At 47.9% G+C, this 9787-nt stretch overlaps 1 protein-coding gene across 1 annotated transcript; it reads right to left on the bottom strand.

Moving 5' to 3' along the window:
• Positions 1-2796: 2796 nt before the first annotated feature.
• Positions 2797-4359, bottom strand: LOC310784329 (acetyl-coenzyme A transporter 1-like; the record flags this gene model as incomplete). Its single annotated transcript, XM_083645345.1, has 1 exon — positions 2797-4359. The coding sequence occupies one exon, from the start codon at positions 4357-4359 to the stop codon at positions 2797-2799; it is 1563 nt and encodes a 520-aa protein (XP_083501471.1).
• Between the last annotated feature and the right edge of the window lie 5428 nt (positions 4360-9787).

Here is a 9787-nt window from a genome sequence, read left to right as displayed (position 1 = left end):
CTGGACTTTTATACCTACAATAGATAAATACAAGCTTGTGTATTGTTTTCTATAACGTTATGTGACTGATGTTATAGTCAGTGAAGAGTTGTGTTGCCTTTAGCATTAGCTTTGTTTTCATACCGTTGGCTTTGCTCAATTTCATCCCGGGCCACATCAGCATTATAGTTGCCCTCAAAGGGCTGTTGTAAATGTAACATGACATAAATGTATCTAGCCTACTTGTTATCATATTACAAAATTGCCTCTGATTAATATTTTTGGGTTTGAGTAATAATAACAATAATTAATAACTAGCTCTGAAAGCAGAAGTATAGGAAAAATAATGGGTAAGACACAACTACAGTAGTAGCGTACAACTATTAGAGCAAATTGTATTGCGCAAATTGTATTCTTTGCTAGCTCTCGCGGGCCACATAAAATGAGGTGCCGGGCCGGATTTGGCCCCCAGGCCTTGAGTTTGACACATGATGTAGCCTATGGAGCCTGTGTGTGTGTGTGTGTGTGTGTGTGTGTGTGTGTGTGTGTGTGTGTGTGTGTGTGTGTGTGTGTGTGTGTGTGTGTGTGTGTGTGTGTGTGTGTGTGTGTGTGTGTGTGTGTGTGTGCGCGCGCGCGCGCGCGCGCGTGCGTGCGTGTGCTCATGTGTGCAGTAGTGTGTGTCTTCAGGCTAGTGGTACTGTATGAATAGGCATTGGACTTAAAGATAGCCTTTGCCTTGTTAATGTATATGTCACTGGCTTCCCCGTCTGGCCCACAGTGCTACGCGATGCCTCCCAGTGCTTCCACTGCACTCTTCTTCTGTGACCTTCAGACGTTGTTGTTAGCCCTGTTCACTCAACGTGTGATAGTTTTCTGTAATGGGTTGAAAGCATCACTAACCTTTCCACAACTAGTTTGTCATACAATGTGTGTGTGTGTGTGTGTGTGTGTGTGTGTGTGTGTGTGTGTGTGTGTGTGTGTGTGTGTGTGTGTGTGTGTGTGTGTGTGTGTGTGTGTGTGCGTGCGTGCATCCATATTGTGTGTGTGCATCCATATTGCATTTGCATTCTGTGTGTATACCTAAATCTGTGTCTGAGAGTGTTTTTACATAATAGTCCTTTTTAAATGAACCGAACTCAGTCCTCTTAGGTGGCGTCCAGACCAAAAGCATTTTTTTCAGTCAGAACGCTATGAAAATCATGTCGAGGGCGCTTCCATTGTGCACAAAACACAGCGCATGGAGCGTTTTTTTGGCTTCGTTTTATTTTCCCCTGCAGTCGCGCGCACTAGAGTTGAGCACACAACGACCACACGGACGGTAGCCAGCTAGTTTTGTCTGTTTGATGTTGTTCACTGTCAACATGAAACCCAGATTATTGCCAATTCTGGCAGCAGCGGACGTTGAGGATACCTCGGGAGGAGAAATGGTAGGAGTGGAAAAGACGAGCAACAAAAACAACAGACGCCAGCAGCGCTAAACGCCAGGTGCGTTCATTAAAAGAGGAGCACTCCAAAAACGCTTTTGGTGTGAATGTCCCCTTATGTGGCCTTCTTACAGTAATATGTGCTATATAAAGTGTGTGTGTGTGTGTGTGTGTGTGTGTGTGTGTGTGTGTGTGTGTGTGTGTGTGTGTGTGTGTGTGAGACAGACCCTGGTCCGTTTGGTGTATTTCCATGTGTCACATTGAGTCATCAGTGGGCCTGTCATCGCCATAGCGACTATGTGGTGACATATGCCCGCTTGTCGGCATATGACTGACAGGAGCGTTGCCGTGGTGAAATCCAGTGATGTTTGAACAAATCACACCTCTTCCTCCTTCTCTGAGTGTCAGTCTCCCTGTAGCTTGTCTCTCCCTCCCTCGCTCTGTTTATGTAGCTCGCTCCATCTATAATCTGTGTGTGTGTGTGTGTGTGTGTGTGTGTGTGTGTGTGTGTGTGTGTGTGTTGAAGAAGAGATGGAAAAGTTACTTTCAAAATGCAATCCATGACATCATAATTAAGTTAATTAAGTTTGGTATCCTTTGTCCTCAAAACCCATGCTGGTGTTTCTATACACGCAGGTGGATGGGTGTGTGTGTGTGTGTGTAGAGGGGTTCATCCTCTCAATAAACTCAATAAAACCCACATAACTTTTTTGCGAGTGGAAGTAATGTGTAATCTCAGTCTAAATGTCCAAAATCTGTAGGCCTATGCAATCAATTTTTCATATGGGAATCCTATATGTATGGTGACTTGCTGTTTCAGAGAGCTGATTGGTCAGAAGGTGGGTCTTTCATGGGTTTTGATCTTATCCTCTGAACTTAACCTGCCCCGTAGCAGGTTAGCCGTGCAGCACGAGTTGCTCGGTAAGAAGTGAACTAGGACGACAAACCCAGGGTTAAACCTGAGGTTACCTCGCTAAGCCACTAATCTTGCTTCGTAGTACAGGCCCCTTTCTGCGTTTGTATTATTTTTGTTTATTGTTCTGGCTATGCCCACCCTGAAGCCAAATGTGAACCGGAGAATAAACCTACTCCTTCTGACTGTTATAGTCCATCATTTTTCTGGTCCTCCTTGGGAGCGGGGAAATGTGGGGGGTCACAGTCATTCCAGTTGTGTCCAGTTCACCTAGGCACACACAGACGATGAAGAAGATGGATATTTCTTCAGATATGTTTATGTAGTTCAAGGTGAGAGAAGTGAGAAAGTGTAGCAACTAGAGTAGGGCCAGAGAGAGTGAGCCAGGCAGGCACATTATGCATGGAGTGATGTCCAGCTTGGGGCAGAAAATGCAGAGGTGCAACCAATAAGAGTCATTGGTATTGATGGCGCAGCATCTCATTGGCTGGCTCTGAGTCTGCATCTCCAGGCAGCCGGGCTCTGGTCCTGCAGCCGCCTCATCTTTTCCCCGAAGCACACCCACCAGGCGAGGCCGATCACGAAGAACACCACAGACTCCACATAGTAGCCGTCCAGTGTCGTCACACACGCACCGCCCTCCTTCACGCACAGCCCGGCCTCCTCTGGGGAGCCACAGCTCTGTCCCACAGCACCCTGGCATTCCTTCCAGGTCAGTGGATCCACCATCCACAGAGCCACAGTGGACGGCCAGTTTCCCCCCAGGTTGGTGACGGTGTTCAACAGGGTCATGTAGGTGCCGCCGATCAACGGGTCGCTCACTTTGGCGTGGAAGGCCGTGCAGGCCACGTACATGGTGTACAGCGCCACCTGGTACAGGCCGTAGCTAAGCAGCACTACAGCGTAGTAGTAAACAGAGAAGCCCCCGTCCTGTTTCATACTGGGGGTCCACCACACCAGCAGAACATACTCCAGCGCTATCAGTAGCCTAAAAGGGAAGGCCTTGTAGAAGACATCCAGAGGTCTGGGTCCTGCTGTGTATTTGCTGATGAACAGAGGCAGCAGGATCTGTAGTGGCACCATGGGCACTGCCAACAACACCAGCTGCTCCTTAGGAAGACCGGCCTCCACCAGCTTCAGACCCGTCACTGCATCTGCTGCAGAGAAGCCAATCTTAGCAGTGATGAGCATGCTGCAGAAGGTGAACACTACAGGCATGTTGATGATCGAGAAGAGCTGCTTGTAGGTTTCTGTGACATTCTGCGTCTCCTGCTGGACTCTCCTCTGTCCTTGGCCACGCTCAGTCTCCCTTTTAAAGATGGCCACCAGCGTCGTGGAAACCAGGAACACCACACCCCAAAAGAACAGGAAGTCTGACAAGGTGACGATGCCCGTGTCTTTGGGCTCTGTTCTGAGGTATTTGTTGCAGAAGTCAGTGGACTCAAGAGCCAGGAAGAGCACGTTCCCCAGGAAGTAGCCAGCTGTTTGGCCTACAGCGTTACATGTGGAGGCATAGCCGACATTCTCTCTGGACAACATCGTAAGAGCCCAACCATCCACAGCTATGTCCTGTGTGGCTGCCAGGAAGGCTAGTGTAAAGAAGACTGCAGTAAGCGTAACCATATCCTGCCCCTGCAGCAGTGAATCGGCCGACATGGAAAGGTAGAGCATGAAGAAGCCCAGCAGGTACTGGGTGGGCACAAGCCATGACTTCCTTCTACCAAACTTTCTGAAGTAGAGCGCGTCCACCAACGGAGCCCACAGAAGCTTGAGACTGAAGGGCCAGAAGACAAGGCTGAAGAAGGCCAGGTCCTTGTAGCTGGCCTTTTTACTCTGCAAGATCAGCGGGATGCTGCCGGCCAGTCCCAGAGGAATGCCCTGGAGCACGTAGAGGAAGAGGAGAAGCAACACGTTCCCCAGCTCCCTACGGATCCCCGGCCGCGCTTTTGAACACTTGTCGTTTTCAGAGTCTGACCGCCAGAGAAGACCCTTGGTCTCCACTTCTACTTCCGGGTCTGCCTGCCCCCTGTCCGTGTCCCTCATGTTCTCAGGTTGGAGGTTAGCGCTCACTGTCCTTGGGCATATGTCATACTGACATCAGTCACTGGCCCACTTGATGATTGTGGGACATGACATCATCAGTCACATCAATCGATGATTGTGGGGCATGACATCATCATGTTGTGGGATTTATGACAACACTGATGATGCCACGATTTGTGCAAATCGCTGATGTCACTGATGATGTCACGATTTGCTAACATGGCCCACCTTAGGCCATTTTAATTACTCTGGAGACGGTGTGCCACATGTTGTGGGTTTTCTTTGACATCACTGATGATGTCACTGATGATGTCACGATTTGCGTCACAAATCACTGAGGATGTCACTGATATGACTAACAGACAAACACCGCCCAACCTGCAATTCTATGATGAAGATGATGATGTAAGTGACACAAACATGCTGATTTTGTCCGCCCCCCCTTCTTTCTCTCTCTCTCTTTCTCTCTCTCCCCCAAAGATTATGTTTTGAGGTAGTCTGTTTTATAGCAATGCATCAATTTCCAAGTGCAGCCACGCTTAAAGGGAATGGGAGATGACACTCTGATTGGTTGAGTTCATGTTATGCCCAAAACACACCTCTGAATAATTCTGGTACTTAACCCAGCCCATTTCAGCAAAGGGGCAAATCTGTGCTGTCAAATTAGGAAAGGACTTGGTCCTGGACACGCCTCCAACTACACCAATGCCTGGCCCTAATTTCCCTAGCATCACTGCTGCACCACAATACGCAAGATATGATGGGGCCAAGTTTGCTAAAAGAGTCAAAGGTTATCAGAATAATTTCCGGGTAGCATCTTGGAAATATGCAAATTAGGGGTCCAGACACACCCAATCGTAAAGATAAGCATTCCAATGTGTTTCTAATGGTCAAATAAACATAAATAGACATCAAGTTTGCATTTCTAGCTCATCTGGTAAATTATCGCTGAAACCTTTTTTGGGCAGTGGCCATATTGGATTTGGCCGCCATGGCCGCCGGGGGTCACCGGCTCGGGCGCTCTCAAATCATTAGAGCATGCCCAGGGCTACAACTGGGCCAAATTTGATTTTAGTTTGTTTTGAAACTTTGGTCCAAGTGAAATGTTCTATGGGCTCTCCTGATTCTAAGCTGAATCGCTGGGTTTGACCAAACTATTTTTTATAAGCATTTTACAAATGTCTATGGGAAAAAGAATGGCAGATGAAATCCCTTGGTTCGTATGCCTAAACCGGAAAGGGCGTGACTTTGGCTCTCTATAGATTTTTGAAAATGTATATATAACTTTTATTGAGTATGTTATGGAATGTGTTAGTATCTATCATTTCCATTTTCTGTTTGCGTCCCATTGTCTCGCAGGATCCACAAATGAATGCATCTTTAGACACAAAGGGTACGTTCGTAAATCCACTCTGACGCTCTACACTGAAATGAGAGCGCGAAGGTACAGTACATTACAACGGCGCTCCCAATTTACCAACAGTCCAGTGTGCGCTCTGGGCGCTCCAAGTGCTTTTTCCGAACGCACCCCAAAGAGTGTCTCTTCAATCCGGTCTGCAGCTCACTCTAATGGGAGAACAAGTTGTGTGAAGAGACAACATGTCACCAGGCGGTCTCCACTCAGCCACCTCCCCACTCAGGGCATACTTAGCATTTACACCACCAACACCACCACCACCACCACCACCACCACCCTCCTCCCACCCACCACCCCCACCCCCCAAAAGAAAAAAAAAGAAAAAAAAGGCGGAACACGCTAACATTTAGCGGTGGGGAAAGCGAGGGAAAGGACACGCAGACGTTCCTAGCCAGGCAGGCAGGCAGGATTCCTCGGGCCCTGCACTAAAGCCATGGGGAAGTTTTTAATTCCTCCACCCTCACGGTTCATTTGTCCTCCAGATCCCCTATGTGAAGCCCTGCGATGTCCACTCATGTGTGCGTCGTTGCTGAATTATTAACTAGAGAGATAGGGGAAGAAGGAGGTGATGGAAAGATGGAGAGGGAGGTGAGGAGAGGAGGTGCAGAGGGAGAAGAGAGTGAGTGAGGAGAGGTGTGGAGATGTAGTGGAGGGGTGAGACGTAAAGGTGGGGGAAAAAGGTGAGAAGAGAGAGGAGAGCTGGAGGACGGGTGAGATGAGGGAGAGGGCAGGACAGCTATGACAGAGAAAATCATGTTGCACTGTTTTTGAATACAAAGCTATTCATTGTGTGTGTGTGTGTGTGTGTGTGTGTGTGTGTGTGTGTGTGTGTGTGTGTGTGTGTGTGTGTGTGTCTCTGTGTGTGTGTGTGTGTGTGTGTGTGTGTGTGTGTGTGTGTGTGTGTGTGTGTGTGTGTGTGTGTGTGTGTGTGTGTGTGTGTGTCTGTGACATCTTTGGTGCTGTGGTGTTTGTGCACTGCACTTCTCACACAGTGTTGCCAGGTACTGTGACATGTTTTACCTTGGATTTTCTGTTGAGTGAAAAGTGTTGTCAAAAACAAACATCTGAGGCACTCAAGTACTGCTAACCTTTCTGCAGAAATAATTGATTGGCTGGAAAAAGATAACTCAAAATATCCCCAAATGTTGTTGTCTCGACTTATTTTATTGAAAGAAGTTGCTAATTGTGCCGCTAATCAAGCTAGCCACCTTTCACTTCTTATACGTAAGGCTACTTGACAATAAAAGCGTCCCATTAGCTCCGGGACAGAGCATAAAAGTTACATGGTGCATAACTTCGTCATTTCGTCTGGTCCGCAGTGTTTTTGTTCCCCCATAGAAATGCGGCAGTATGCAGCCTAACCTCACCAGTTGCTACGAGTTAGAGAAAAAATAAGAAGCATGGCCATACCAAATGAAATATTCAAAGAAGTAGCCTACTTGAGGAAACTTGCTGGATCCATAACATTACAGTACAGCACTTTGGTTCCTACGTTCCGGCCATAGCTGGAAGTCACGGAGCGAGGTTTTACCATCCAGACGACATGGTGCAGGAAACAGGTGTTCAGGACACAGAGTGTGAATGATAGAGGTGCCATTCTCCCTATTAACTCATTGAGTGCCAATGACGACTTTAGTCGTCAATTCGGATAGTAACGTTGAGTGCCAATGACGACTAAAGTCGTCAATTGCGTTTTTTGACGGTGGGACGTGGATCAAAGCCTATTACATCTCCTATAAAAATATGGGAGCTATTGAAGGTGTATAACCTATTTTACAGACCCATTAGGTGGCGACAGTGCTCTCCAGATTAGAGAAAGGTCAGGAAAACAGCAGGAAAAAGCCCCGTGATGAAAGAGAAACCGCTCATGCTGCAGCCAGAGCCATATAGATGGCTCTGGCTGGAGCTGACGTTGGCTGCGAACAGCAGTCAATCCGCGCCCACAACTGAGCCTCTCTGTCTCTGCTGCATAGTTTATCCACACGATTAGCCGCCAGAAAAGCAGCACCCGACGCCGAAGGGCCAAACCATTCTCAGCAGTCCGGTTTGGCTTTTCCGTGTCGCGCTGGGAGCCGGCGCACAAAAACGGAGCACTCCGAAAATAGACTTGGGTGCGTGAGGCTGTGTGTTAGTGTGGGGAGGAGTTTGCAGCTGAGGGGGGGAGAGGGGGGTGGGGCACGCCGGGCACCACACAACTACACCATGTCACTACATCAGAAAATATTAGCTTCAGACTCAGTGAATGTGCTTGAAATGCTTCATTTCACAAAAGGCGGAATATCTCAGCTTCTAGATGGAAATGCCTGTTTTTGCTGTTTTTGACCTATCTTCTCCGGCTGATAACTAAAGAACGGAAAATGATATCAATAAACTTTTTTTTGCTGCTGATACAATAGAGTCTCATCGTTCTTTGTGCGTGTTCGGTGTTTACATAGTAATATCACACAATATTCTGTGGGCCTCGAGAAATCACTGAAAACGCTCTGAAACTCGCACTGGGAGCGTCCGTTCTCCAAAAGTGGCTGGCACTCAATGAGTTAAAAGTTAATATACCATCAAAATGATTTAAAAGCTGTTATATTAATGTTAAAAAAAAGTTACATATGGGGCCTTTAAATTGAACTGAAACATAAATCAAGCTTGTATTCATGAAACGATCGGAACATTTGAATTCCTATAACAAGGACAATTGTTGCCCCTTATATGCTCGTTCAGCTTAAACTCTTTTCCACATTACAGTATAGGAGGAGCTGAAAGGAGATACTCTCGCCTTTACTGCCGTTCTGACCCAGCGTCATTCATACAAAGCGGATGTCTCTCTCCGAGTGATCGCATCGCTATTGTTCATGTCGGAAGTATAGGGCTGGGCAGGGCCTGTCTTACAGCCACCAGACTATTGTACTGTACAGCAGCAGTGTGCTGCGATCTACCCGCTATCTTAAGGACTTAATTAGGTCAGAGTGACACAACACGCACAGTCAGTATGGGTTGCATCATTACATACTGACAATTACCTGAGAATGCACTGTACTGTACACTCAGGAGGGGGCTCACCCAGGGGAGACACACACACATAGAGTACGTACACAATCACACACACACACACACACACACACACTATCTCTCACCCACGTATACACACAAAATTTAATATGTGCACGCGCACATTTCTAGACAAACACACACACACATATAAGACAGGGTGAGACAGAGAGAATGAGTTTGGGCTGATTAGTTTGAATATGTATGTATGTATGCGTGTGTGTGTGTGTGTGTGTGTGTGTGTGTGTGTGTGTGTGTGTGTGTGTGTGTGTGTGTGCGTGTGCACGCTCCAGTGTCTGTCTACAGTTCCATGCATTTGTGCGTGCATGTTGTGGGAGGGGGTTGTGTGTGTGTGTGTGTGTGTGTGTGTGTGTGTGTGTGTGTGTGTGTGTGTGTGTGTGTGTGTGTGTGTAAGTGGTGGTGGGGGGGGGGCATCCTCCAGAGAGAGAAGCCAACTCGACCCCCCTTCTTGCCGCCACTGCACGCACACACGCGAGCGCACGCACGCACGCACACACGCACACACACACACACACACACACACACACACGCACGCACGCACACACACACACACACAGTGTCTGAGGGGTACAGTAAGCCCTGGCGGATTTGTAGAAGGCCCGGATTGTTCATTAATAAAGAAAGGATGAAAACAGTGGAGTGGGGTGGAGGTGTATGTGGGTGTGTGTGGGTGAGGGGGGGTGAGAGGGGGAAGGGGATGAGGAAAAGATAGTGGGAGCAAAAGAGACGGGGGGAATGGAGAGGGAGTGAGAGAGGAGGAGGGGGCGCGACATGGTATTAGACAGTAATTAAATAATCATCTGTGTTGCTCTCGTTTACTCCCTCCCCTCTTCTTCCACTCTTCCTCCTCCACCTTCTCCTGCAGCACTAGCGGCCACAACACCTGTCACAACTCATCACCCTCACACACACGCGCGTGCACGCGCACACACACACTCACACTCACAC

The sequence above is a fragment of the Poromitra crassiceps genome, assembly GCF_964638095.1.
Source record: "Poromitra crassiceps genome assembly, chromosome: 10".
NCBI lineage: Eukaryota > Metazoa > Chordata > Actinopteri > Beryciformes > Melamphaidae > Poromitra > Poromitra crassiceps.
The sequence above is the reverse complement of the archived record's forward strand: the minus strand, read 5'-3'. Positions and strand labels throughout refer to the sequence as shown.